The 12,954-nt window shown below is 51.9% G+C and overlaps 1 protein-coding gene across 7 annotated transcripts in view; it reads right to left on the reverse strand.

Moving 5' to 3' along the window:
* Window positions 1-5,177: 5,177 nt before the first annotated feature.
* Window positions 5,178-12,954, reverse strand: part of RASSF4 (Ras association domain family member 4) — a 38,824-nt gene continuing 31,047 nt past the window's right edge. For 4 of the 7 annotated variants that reach the window (XM_073241179.1, XM_073241178.1, XM_073241180.1 and 1 more), the window contains 4 exons: window positions 9,436-9,537; window positions 9,139-9,190; window positions 8,447-8,568; window positions 5,178-6,470 (listed from right to left, as the gene is read on the reverse strand). In XM_073241179.1, coding sequence (XP_073097280.1) covers window positions 6,099-6,470; window positions 8,447-8,568; window positions 9,139-9,190; window positions 9,436-9,537 — 648 coding nt within the window. In that variant the 3' untranslated portion in view covers window positions 5,178-6,098. Of the gene's footprint in view, window positions 6,471-6,890; window positions 6,953-7,654; window positions 7,753-8,446; window positions 8,569-9,138; window positions 9,191-9,435; window positions 9,538-12,954 lie in introns of all 7 variants that reach the window. The other 3 variants (XM_073241182.1, XM_073241183.1, XM_073241181.1) reach the window with 3 other exon arrangements.

Below are 12,954 nucleotides of genomic sequence, written 5' to 3' on the forward strand. Positions count from 1 at the left end.
GGCGGCGGCCGCTCTAGGAACGTGACGCAGTGACCCTCTATGGCCCCGGGCCCACCCATAAGCCCCGGCCCGGCTTTGCTCCTTGTTCCTCTGCCCCCTTCTCTCCTGGCTTTTCCTTTCTCTCTGGCATCTTCTAACTCCAGGGGAAAAATCCCGGGACAAAATATCTTTGAAACAAAAATCGGTCAAAGGGAGAAATAAAGTGGGAGAAACCCGTTTATTGTTTACAATAAGTCGTCCACTTCTGCTCTCCCGGGCCTCTCGGACCCGGCTGCAGAAGAAGGGACCCCACCCAACCTGTCCGGTCCAGATATGCCCTCGCTGCCCTTTTAATTACCTACTGATAAGGAGATGGACTACCCTTGACCCCTTGGGAATACCTGTTAATATGAAGATACCCCAAAGCCAGGCGAAAGATTCTGGAAATACTGCCGTTTTACCCACAGATCTTCTCTCTGACAGCCCCTTCCCCTCACCCCGTCCCTCAGCCTGGCCCTACTGGGCTGCCTAGCTTCTGTTCCCCTTGTGGCTCATTCCCGCCTGGAGCTGCTCCAGCCTGGTGGCTTCAAATGCCAGATGTGTAGGCCCTGGGATGCAAACATCACTGGGCTCCACACCTGTATATCCAGTTTCATTCCGCCCCCTTGCTTGTAGCTGGGCGTTCTGATCCTAGCCTGTCAGATGAACTTCAGGCGTTCACCTCACCTGTTCCTTCCATAGTATCCATCCCAGCAATTGGTAGCAACTCTGTCTTTCCAGTGTCCAGGCTAAGATTCTTCATGTCATCTGTAACTCCAGGGAGAAGTCTCAGGGCAAAATACATCTAAAACCGAAATCAGTCAAAGGGAGAAATAAAGTTTGAAACCTCTTATTGCTTACAAACTGCTGTCCGGGGCCCTCTCTTTCCTGCTCTGGCAGAAGGGAAGGAGAGCTCCCCCCAACATCTCAGGTTCAGATAAGCCTTCAGCTGCCCAGGTAATTAGGCATTGATATGCAGATGAACTACTTCTCTCCACCCCTTAGGAACGCCTGTTCAAATGGAGATGAACTAAAGTCAGGCATGATATTCTGGGATATTACAATTTTATCCACACATCGTTCTCTTTTTTTTTTTAACCTAAAACCAAAATCCAATCCATCTGTACCTTCAGTGTGTATCTAGAATAGACTCACCTCCGACACCGTGACTGCTGTAACACCCATGAAGTCGCCGCCATCTCATCTGGACTATGGCATTGGCTCTGTCACTGGTCTCCGCAGGGTCTACTCACTCACCTTCAAATCCACGTAGATCAGGTCATTCATTCTGTCCAAAATCCTCTGCAGGCCTTCCAGGTCCCTGGAGCAGTGGCACACACTCCAGAGTACCTTGCCCAGTGCAGTGTCTGCAGTGGTAAGAACAGTGCTCAGTAGGAAGCTGGCACACAGCAATCAATTCTGAATGAATGAGTGAATTTAACAATGCCTCATTGTTTGCAAAGTGCTTTTCATCTATAAAGTGTTTTACATCTACTCTCTGGTCATTCATCTTTACTGTCTTGAGCATCAGTGAATGGAGGCTGGGAGAGGGAAATGTGCCTGGAGGCACAAAGAAAGCTGAGGGCAGAGGCTGCACTAAGACCAGGGCCAGACCTCAAGTGGAGGGCTTTCTGCTGGCAGACGGAAAAGCCTGAGCCTGATTAGGCCTAGACAAAGAAGGTCAACCCAGTCACCCAGAACATAGACTATTACGAAGATTAAATGAGATAATGTAAGGCACTTAGCACAATGCATAACACGTAAGAAATATGAACCATTGTTATTACTTTTGTAAGTTATTGGTACTGGTTGATGGTGGTTGAAGGGGGTGGGGTAGGGGGCAATGGTCAGAGTTAAAGCAAAGTTTCAAAAGTGAAAGTGACCTTGTTTTATGTACATTTAAATACTAAGAAAAAATGTACTCAAAGCATTTTATTAGTAAGACAGTCATTAATGAAAACTATTTCCATGTCCCACATAAAGGTCTATTATCCCTTTTTCTTGTACCTGAAAACCTCTGGTCTAGCTACAGAAAGCCCAGAGATATATAGAGGTAGAGAATTGGGTAAAGAAAGGTGAATTTTTAAAAAGAAAGAGATGAAAGTGAAGTAATAAAGGGGTGTGGTTGTTCACGAGAGGACAGAGTAGGAGGTAAGCATGGAGAAAAACAAGAGAGAGAAAAGGGTATGAGATGGGGAGGAGGGGGAACACGAAGTAGAGAAGGAGTTACAGTTTTATCTAATTGTGGTAACAGCGCTTACTGAGTGCTTGTTAGGGGCCAGGCACTGTTTGAAGCACTTGTGGTGCATCGTTCAGTCGTTCCATATCCCTGAGGTATGACTGTTCCTGAGCGTTGGCCCCTCTAGGCTTTCACATCCCTGCTTATGGCTCGGTGATTTTGAGTGCCTCCTAGTGAACAGCACCCCCCCTGGACGTTGAGTCTCCTTGTGAGCCACATTGGCCACCTCATGGGAGGGCTCACCACGTACCAGTAACAGCTTTGGGTCACTGTCCTTTCCTTCTTCCTGGAGAATAATGTGTCCCAAGGAGGGGCTCTCCATCAGCCTAGGGCCCAGGATGAGAAGACCCATGCAGCAGAGCCACAGGAGCCCGCCTGCAAGGGCATGTCACAGTGGGACACAGATGCGCCTGTAGCCCCTGGGAGTGTTACTATTGCAAATACATTGGCAAGTACGCCTTGCAGGACTGAAGAGGCAGGATTGCCATTGCCTTCATTTTACATTTGAGGACATGCAGGCAAGTAACTTGCTGAAGGTCAGTCACACCTAAGTGGCAGAGCCAGGGCAGAGCCTTTGCTAGTAGCCTCATATGGATTCCAGACTGTTTTTAAGGAAGCTAAAATATCGGAAATGGCCATATATGATATTTACAAAACACAGAAGAGAAAGGGGCAGGTGTGGGAGGGCTGGGAGGCAGGGCAGCAAAGACTGGCTCTGCCACACCTCCTCCCAACAGTACATCTTTCTAGGGAAACTGGGCAACAAGAGCTTAATGGCTGGGGCTTCTTTGGGAAACTGCACCCAGCAGGGCCAAGTGTGCCCTCGAGCCTTGTCATGTTTGAAGGGCTCACTTAAGGAAGAGGCTTCTGGGATGAGAAAAGTCCCAGCAAGCCAGCTTCCCTTTACTATGGCTTTGTCCCCTGCATCCACACTCCCTTACACGTGCATACACACACGTACACACAGAACAGCACTGTCTCAACAGGGAGCACTGCCGCCTTGGGTCTGCATCTGGCAACAGAGCTAGGAGGTTGCTCACGTTTGTGACCCAAGGGCAATTACAGGAGTAGCCCATCTCGCACAAATGGTCCCTGAACAATGGTTCTCCCCCAAGCCTGAGACTTTGCCATTCTGTTTCCTTTGGGTTGTCTGGGAAAGGAAACTGGGAATTCCCATCCCTTGGATTGCAAAAAACAACTCCATTAAACGCCTGGCCAGGAGGGAACAGGGCTCCACCCTGCACATTGTGAGTCCAGGGCAGGTCAGCAGCTGGCTTTCCCAGACAATTGTGGCCTGCAGGGCCTAAGGGCAGCATGTATGCATTTGCTGTTTCTGCACTTGGATGGGTTTGGCTCTGACTGTGCTTCCTGCCTGGTCACGGCTGAGGGGCTGAGAGGCAGGGGCCACTGCCCAAGCAGCACCTCACAAAGACACCCCTGCTGTTTGTCCCCGGCTGCGAGGCACCTGTCTGCCAGGAATGCCGTGTATTGCAGCTCCTCCACGAATCGCCTGGCCAGACTGATGCGCCTGGTGCTGTGTTTCCCTTAGACCAAAGGGCCTGATGTATCCTGGGTGAACACATGACTGTGATAGTTGGAAGGGCTTTAATTCATTTTCTGGTAGACGTTCCTAGCAGGTAGCGTATGGTTATCACGTCAGGGAAAAACAAGCTGTTTTTTCTGTTCCTTCTGATAATGTTCTGGGCAAACCACCCTGTGTTTCCTGAGTCCACCCCTTTTGCAATCATGTTGATTTCATCCTGTGTTTCTCTGTTTTCTCTGTTTTCTGAGGCCTGGCCTGAGAAGACAGTCCCGTTTTAGGAAAGGACACTCCCAGGAATCTTCACTAAATCTTTGGGTACATTTTTTCCCCTGGGATACTCATTAGTGAAGGAGCATATGAGATGTACTGCAAGCTCATGGACAGGAAAATGGAGATTCCACATAAACCAAGAGGAAACCACAGAGCCTAGGGAAGAAAGTCTGAAATGGTGCTGTCACAGTGAGCTGAATTAGCAGCTTGTCACATTGCCTCAGATAAGTGAATACAGTGTTGACAAAAGATTTGTTAACCCCTCAGATGACTGTGGAAGCCGACATTTCCCCCCTCCTGTGCAATTTGCTAGTGATTTTTCTTAGCTATTAAATTCAGAAGTTAGGTTTGATAGCATGTATTTCAAAAGTAACACTTACCTAGACAGGCATTAAATTAAGTAACACTGTAACAGCTATAGAAAATCCCCAAACTTCCAAAGCAAAACAAAACCAGCAAGCACTGTCTGAGGGCTTCAACTGAAGGCTTCCCAATGCGGGGCGAGTCCCTCCTGGGCTGGGACCACCTCTCGGGCTGGAACAGCACACACACCACCTTTGCCACCTTGGGCTCAGCCTCAGGCCTCCTTCCAGGAACCTTCATCAGCTCCCTGCTCTGCTGGTTCCCTGACTCCTGGGTGTCTGGTTTGATTCTCCCTGTGAGGGGACCCCTGAACACAGAGTGGACTGTGACTCTTTGTCCTTTAGGGTCAAGCAGAGACCTGGCATAATTACTGTTGATGATGGACTGGCAGCTGTCCTAGACCTGGTTTAAGTATGGGCTGGAGGATCACATGGCCTGGGGAGGCCTGTTTGACTTGCTTTCCACCCTCTCCTAGGCCCTGCTGCCATCCCTGAGGTCCTCCTGAGACTAAGATTCTGTGACTCTGTGTGACCCTCTCGCTCACAGTCCAGACTGCTCACCGCCGGCCTGCTGCCCCCCACCGATGTTTACTCTCTGTGCCCTGTGGCCCCGTCAGTGCACCACGCCAGTCCCAGGGTGGGCTTGGTACAAGTCTGGCCACATGTACTGGAGAAGAACTTCAGTGACTACAACAGGGGGCGGGGTAGACACATAAAGGCAAAAAGAGCACGTGGTCCAGACTCCTTCAGTTCACATACACACCTTTATTGAGCACCTAGAAAACCATGCTGCCAAAGGGAGCAGGGACAGTAGAAACCATGGAGGGTCACCCCAGGCATCACCCTGTGCATCTCTGTGACAGCCGGGTTAGGTCGGAAACCCTGGCATGAAGCAGATAGTCTCTCCTACATTTGGAAGACTTTATAGTTCTTCTCTTTAAATCTGCTGCCCACAGGCCCCTGCAGGAGAAGACTTTGGTCTTTGGCTTGCTCTGTTTGGGACAAATACTTCACATGAGTGAAGTAAACTGCTACAGTTTTCCAAAGGCCTTCTGATTCATTTCAGAAATTCCCCATTAGCTGACAAGACCAAATTGTTCAGTATTTGGCCCAGTGAATTCAAAGCCCTTCCTCCTCAGACTGTCTCCTCCTTGCACCTCTTTGACGGGAGGTGGAGGAAGATGCAAGCTCACAGAGGGCAGGAGGCACCCAGGCCCCTGAGGAATGTGCGCCACCCTCTGAGCCACCAGCAGCCCTGGGCTCTCGGCTCAGGTTGGCCCCCTTCCAGTGGTGTACAGCCATGTTCTACACATGACCAGAGCTCAGTGTTTGGGCAGCAAGCTCAAGTAGGAGCGAGTGGTACTGGGAGAAAATGAGACACTCATGACTTGTTCCTGGTCCAACATCTGGCACCCAGGACTGGGCTATGCGGGTTCACCTGGTGACACTGGAGGCCTGCATGCCAGGCGAGCCATGGGAAAGTGATGGCTGGGAGCAGGGTGAGTCCCATATCTGCTGGCAGCTCCTGCTCCTCCTTGCAGAGCTCCTGAGTGGCAGCATGACGTGAGGGCCCAGACCATGTGGTTCACATAGATGTTGAGAATGGGCAATGGCCCCAGGGAGGCCCTGGGCTGGGTGCTGGGAAAGCCCAGGCCCTGGGCTGCAGTCAGGCACTGCTCTCCTGAGCAGGACAGGTGTGGCTGAATGGGAACAGCCACACCATCCAGTCACACAGTATGGCCAGTGCCTCCACTTTGGGGCTGCTCACTGTGCAGGCCAGCCCCACACAGAGCCCCCATCCAGTGAGTTCCTGGCCCCTTGGCCTGGCTCTGGGTCCTGTAAATGCTCTGGGGCCAAGAGCCAGGGCCACGGGACTCAGGGTTCTTAGGCAGGTGGACAGGCAGCGGCTCGATGTGGGACTTCCAGCTGGTGGCCCTTGGTCAGCTTCTGCCCACTGGTCCTCCGTGTGACCGTGAGCTACTGGGTCTCCACCAGCTGCTGCAGACGCTGCAGCATCATCATGCGCAGGGCCTGGAACCTGGGGGAGAGGCAGCCAAGAGGGCCCACTCAGGCTGGAGGCACGTGGGACAGAGGAAGGGACAGCACAGACACGTGGGCCAGGAGACCCAGGGCCCTTGACCGGCTGATTCGAGGACTGTCTCTCCTCCGCTAGGGGAGGGAAAGGCCAGGCAGGCCTGGGAAGAGCACTGGTTCAGGGAGCAGTCCCACAGGTCGGCAGACCAGGTCCTGCCTGAAAGCCAAGTGCTGCAGCTTCTTTCTGAGGTTCTCTAGTGTGGGGAGGAGCAGGCTGGAGGGAATGGGAAGCCTGCCTGCCATCCTGGGCCACAACAGCCTGTGCTGCCACCTTCCTGTCATAGGCCCCCATGGGCTGTCCACACACTGAACAAATGAACCAAGTGACCCCCAGGCCCCCTCAACTCCAAAACCCTTCGGTGACCTGCCATCTGTGTGTCTTCTGTTCTCCCTGATGGGGCTCTATGGCTGTCTGAGGGGCCCCGGCTGAAAAACAGGAAGTGGGGGGTAGTTTCCAAGAATCCTTCGGTCAGAAGCCAGAATCAAATCTGGTCCTGGACTGCAGGCCCCTGTGGTGAGCAGCCTCCCCACTTCCACTCCTCTGAGAGCTCCCACTCAGGCACTGGTGAGAGCTGTGTACCCGCACGCCTCAAATACATCCTCGGGAGGTACAGCTGAGCCTTCACGTCGCCTTCCCAGGAGCTGGCAGGTGACAGCTGCTCACCTATCTGTTGAACCAGTCTCCAAACCGGTCTCCACACCTGAAGAGCAGTTGGCACGGGGATTCCAACAGCCACTGCTTTTTGGCAGGCTCAGAACACTCTGGGCACCAAGCAGGCCCTGTCCTCATTGCTCTTCCAGGGCTGTGTCACCAGAACGACAGCCTTGGCCCAGTGCCCCTGCCCCTGCCTGACTCCTGCCCAGTTTCCAGCAGCGTGTGCCCCTGCAGTGAGGCATGGAGGCCACTGTGGTGGTCTGGGCTGCATCCCACCATTTCGGTGGGCTGTCACTCAGTTGGTATTAACACCAAGCCTGGGCCAGAGGGCAGTGCTGGGGGGCCGGGGTTTGCAAGGCCCTGGGCTGTGCACTAGGGGAGCCTGAGTGCCCCCTGTCTGGCCCCAGGGGCTCTGCCCAGCAGACTTGCCCCGAGGTCCAGGACCCAAGACTGGCTCTTTGAGTGCTGCTTACTTCGTGGTCAGTTTGATTATTTCTCTTTCCTCCTCTTCTTTTAATTTTTCAACAAAACTGTCCAGCACCGGCATTTCAAACTTAATGTACTGAGCGACCTAGAAAATCCAAGAACATTTGAATGTGCTCTAAATTAGAAAACGAAAACGTGTGTTCTTTTCCTGACTGTTTCCTTAGGGGCCGACAGAGGCAGCATCTGGTACCCATGGAAGTGGTGCCCCCCCACATGCCGCAGCACAGCTGTGTGTGTGCCAGGGTGGGAGGAGGGGGCGCATCTAGCATCCCTGGGAGGGGCAGCTAAGTGAGCACTGGGAAGCACTCAACAGTGAGAGGTGCCACAGTGGGTGCGGGTAATGGGAAGGCTCCTGTTTCTCACCGGAATGAACTGGCATCAGCCCATGAATGGCCCAGGACAAGGGTCACATGACTTGCCTTTTCTGTGCAGGGGAGTTTGGAAATGTGCTGGTCTCCCAGTCAGGACTTGGGTGGTGGCCCCAGTGAGGACCCCTGTGTATGCAGTGATGATGAAAAACATACCAGAAGGTCCTGTCTGCTTCCGTGGAAGCACAGGCCCGGTTCTCTAAGGCCCAAATTCTCTCTCCCCTGAGCCACTGCAGAAGCTAGTGGTCCCTGACAGGAACAAGGTTGGAGCCATCACAGTGCTGGGCTGGGGCTTTAGGACAACAATGTGGCCTGGAAACATCGTCCCTTACACTCTGGCCAAGGAGGTCCCTCAGGATGCCCCTAGCCCTGCACACAGGAACAGGCCTCCAAGCCTCAGCTCCCACTCACGTCGTGGGGGACCTCCTCGCCCAAGTCAGCTTCCATCAGGAATATCCTGGCAATCTTCTCACATGGCCCATGCAGGATTCTGGAAATCAGCGGGTACTCACTGTCTTTCAGTTTCGTCCGTTCTGAAAAGGAAGGTGGTTTACAAAATTCACGGGGCATTAAGATTGCTTCTCTCTTCCAAGATGGGGTTGTGATAGAAACAGATGTCCATGGGGATTGGAACCTTCTCCCAACCTGAGAATGCTGCCCCTGAGTTAAGTGGAATTGCGTCATTCAGCAGAGGCCCAGTTCAGGGGTAACAGGAGTCGAGGGAGCAGGAGAGAGGGGACAGCGGAGCAAGGAGGCCAGGGCTGCTCAGTCACAGGCTGACCACGTTGGATCTGCAGCTACCCTCAGTGGGTGGGGCCTTCAGCTCCAGCTCACAGACCCAGACATGCAACCAAAGCTCCTCTAACCAAGCAAGAGAAGACATGATGGCCTCCTATTAGTTCTGAAATGGACAAGTGTGACTGGGTTTGGGACTGGGAGAGGCACTCATGGTAGGGGCATGGTGGGTCCTAAAGCCAGGGGGGCAAGGTGCCCTGTGCCTGCCATACAAGGGCACAGCCTCAGAGGACGAGCATGGCGGGTGAGCTTGCCAAACAGAAAGATACTTTGGGTTTCCAGATCTGGAAGCAAAGGCAGACACTTACCCCCAGATTCATGGACGACATAGAGTGCAAACTCACTGGGGCCATTCTCCACCTGCACAAGCAGTAATGGGTCAGAGCAGGGATTTCTTGGGCAAGACAGAAAGGGGCCCCAGCAGTAACCACGCCCCATGCCACACGCAGGGGACCCCTATCTCTCTGCTGAAAATCCCAGACATCAGCCCAGAGGAGGGAACTGTGTCAGACATTCTACTCAGGAGACCCAGGGAAGCTTGCACAGCCCTTGCTAGGTGTGTCCTCAGCAAAGAGCAGTTCCCAGCATCCAGGGCGGTGGCTCACCCGGAACTTGTTCAGCAGCAGGATGAGCACATGCCTGGCTGTCATGGTGGTGTTGACCCTCACGTTCGTCACGGACCCATAGGCAGGAGTAAACACAGACGTCTGTGCAGGAAGGGGCACAGGTCAGGGCAGGGCCAGTGGGCACCACATGATGGGGAAAGCTGTGAATCTGGGTCTGGCAACACCTGGCTGGCTGACTCTCAGAGTGGCGCATGTGAGCTGAGCCCATGACAGAGTGCACTTGGGGTGCTGGAGCAGTCTGTCCCCAAGAAGGGCCATAAACAGGTGCCTTCACAGCCTAGGGGCACACCCCACACCGAGGCACAGGGCCTTGGGGATTCTCCACAGCATGGGACAACCGGTTCCCCCAAATACTTTCTCTCGAGCAAATCACCACGTGTGCATTTATTCTCCAGCTCAAAATCCTCAAATCTGTTCACCTGCTCCATCCTCCCAGTCATGCTGGACTAGAGACTGTCCGTTTACACCATATCCACTTCCCAATTTTCCCTTCCAATCTCAGCCCTTTTGGTACACTCCCCACACTGCTGGCCCAAGGAACTAACTTTTGGGAACCTTGCACCTCAAAGTGTCTTGTGGAACAGATGTGTCAGCATATAGTCTCAGGCCCTCAGCCAACATCTGGATCAGGATCTGCCTTTTGAGGAAACACCTGGCCCTCTACTGGTGCAGTACAACTTGGGAAGCACTGTCATAGAGCACGGCTCTCATCATAAATATCCATAACTTCCTGCAGCCTAACAGGGCCATCTGCAGCCCCTCCCTGACAAGCACATGCCATGGCAACCCTCCCCCAGTGCTGTATGCCAGCCAGCGCTTTTCCCCGGTGGAGCCCTGTACTCTTGCAGGCTCCTGCCTTTGCCCAGGCATGGTCTGTGGCTCAGCAGTCTGTGTGAGCACCAGCCGGGAGGGAACCTGCAAGTGTTTTATCCTCAGCCTGACTGAATCCTTACAGTGGCCCTTTGAAGCACCTGTTGCTAGTCCCCATTTCCTAGAAAAGATACAGGGACTTGGAAAGGGTGAGTAGCTCATTGGGGTCACTCGTCTAGAAAGGGCTGAGCCTCCAGGAACCTCATGCTCCACCCCAACAGCACTGTGGCTTCTCAATCTGACACTTGAGTTGAGCTCCTCTCCTTCCAAACAGAACTCAAATCCACATGTTCCCCAATGTGGTCCTAGCTCTGCCGTCCCCAGGATGCACCAGGGACATGAGGGACTTGCTCAGTGTCCCTAGGTGGCCCCCAAGTACCAGAGCCAGACACAAACCCAGACATGCCTTCCACACAGTTGAGATGACTATGGCCTGTATGAGAGCCAGACTAGGCTTTTGGTTCCCAAGAAATATGAAATAGAAAGGCCAGACTATTTCAGGAAGATGCAAGGTTTTGTCACAAGACATTGCTGGTGTTTCTTCTGCCTGAAGTCTGTTCTCAGGATGACACCCACCAGCTCCAAGGAGGAACAAGGTCCCATGGCTGCTTTCCCATCTCCAACCACTGTTTTCTCTGATAGAACCAATGATAAACACCTGATAAAACACTCTTTGCTCTCAAACGCATCTGAATCCATCAAGGAATAGTACTAAGTTTTACCCCGTCTGGAAATCATACCAGCATGACTGTGAATCAGAACAGTTTTGGGAAATGATTGGTGACATAATAGTTCACGGTTCTAAGAAGTAAACCCAGAAAAACCCCAGGAAGGCAATTCTAGGGATTTCTTCTTTAGTTTTTGCCAGTGACTGGAGTCCTTTCTCTCCTGATGTTTAAGGACAGCGATTCTGATGAATCTATGTAGAGCAAGGTGAGAAAGAGAGCCCCTCACCTACCCGGGAGACGGGACTCAACTTCCCAACACACCAGTTCATGTCCTGGGAGGTTGTCAGTTTGCCTGGAGGGATGGATCCAGATTCTGCAAGTAAATTTTGGGAGGACTGGGCGGCAGGCTGGTGTGTGGAGGGTGACAGGCTGAGGAGCCCTCTTGGCAGGGTGGTGCCAATGGACATGAAAGGTTGTGAGGAAAGCCACGGCTGTTCATCTCTGCTTATTTCAAAGGCCCCAGAGATTGCTCAGTGTCAATGTGACCCTGGGACATTTACAATGACTCAAATAAGGTTTAATGGGTCAGACACACTGCTTGGAGATGAATACAGTGGGGTGAGTGCACTGAAGAAAAACCCCACTATTTGGACAAAAGCCTCCTTTTTAAGTCAGGAGAGCAAGTGAGAGGCTCTTGGAACCTTCTCCAGATCTTTTATTTAGAGATAAAGTGGGAGGACAGAGCTCCTGGCTTCTGCCAGGAAGGGACAAGAGAGCCCTGGGGTGATGTGTTGTCTAGGGGATTTATAGGCAGTTGAAAGACAAAGGGCTAGGGATGTACACCTGCTAAGTGGTCCCAAAATGTTTATCTTTGAAGAGACACTAAATTTCTTATTAGTTCTTCTGGGTTATTTACAAGAAATTTACTGCTCTGATTCCCTCCCAGGATAGCAGCTTCCTGGTCTGGGAGCATATCACTCAAGACTGCCTGTTTTGTTCCCAAGGTGGGCAGTTATTGTCTGTTTCATAAAGAGTATGTTAAGAAACTCACTTTTTAACTAATTGGGTTTTAAAATACAATCTTATCTTCAGGATAGAATCCTTCCTGTTTTTACTACATTGTTTTGGGCTTGCTTGTTAAATTGCCCAGGTTGCAAATCACTTAATTAGGGCTGGAGGAAGAAAAGCAGCACCTGGGTAAAGTCAGAAAAACAAGCTGGGCCCCCCCAGCAGACCAAAGCAAATCTCACAATGGATTATCTTGCTTTGTTTTTTCCGGAGGCCCTCACACTACAAATACCTCCTTTTTGAGGAAGGTAGATCTAGAAAGAGCCTAAATCCACACAAATATTGTTTAAAAATTTAAAAATAATCCCTTACAGTTGCATATTGATATATATTCAAGTATTAGCAACTGGTTCCTACTTAACACTTTACAGGCTAAACTCCTTTTGAGCAATATTTAAAGAATACCCAAGTCAGACTGGCTGATCTAAACCATTCTTAATCTCTGCTTAACTGCACCCTGCTTCCCCCACTGGAAGAGCCAGCAAAGGTAACCTGCTGTCACTCATTAACCCTTGCTGCATCCCAGCAGGATGGACAGACACCCTCATGTCAGGGAGTCCCCAAGCAGCCGGAAGGGTTCCTATGAGCTGCCCCGGGCCTCCCTTTGCCACTCTGTCCCGTCTGCCTTGAGTCCCCACCTCTCAGGAAGGGCAGCTGCTTGAGCTAGATTCAGATCCACAGGACAGGCCTGTCACATGACACTCCTTCCAGGGCCTCTCACAAACTGCATGCTACTTAGAAGAACAGCCACTTCTCCTTCTAGTTTGGCTTGTTTTGGGAATAATGTCTCTGGGGAAGGAGACTTTTCCTGAGGCCAGTACAATACATGCTTGGACCAAAGGCTAAGTGCTGGGAATTAGGCACAGTGAAGGTTCTTGAGGGCATAGAAACA

This window comes from Manis javanica, chromosome 7 (assembly GCF_040802235.1).
Source record: "Manis javanica isolate MJ-LG chromosome 7, MJ_LKY, whole genome shotgun sequence".
Taxonomy (NCBI): domain Eukaryota; kingdom Metazoa; phylum Chordata; class Mammalia; order Pholidota; family Manidae; genus Manis; species Manis javanica.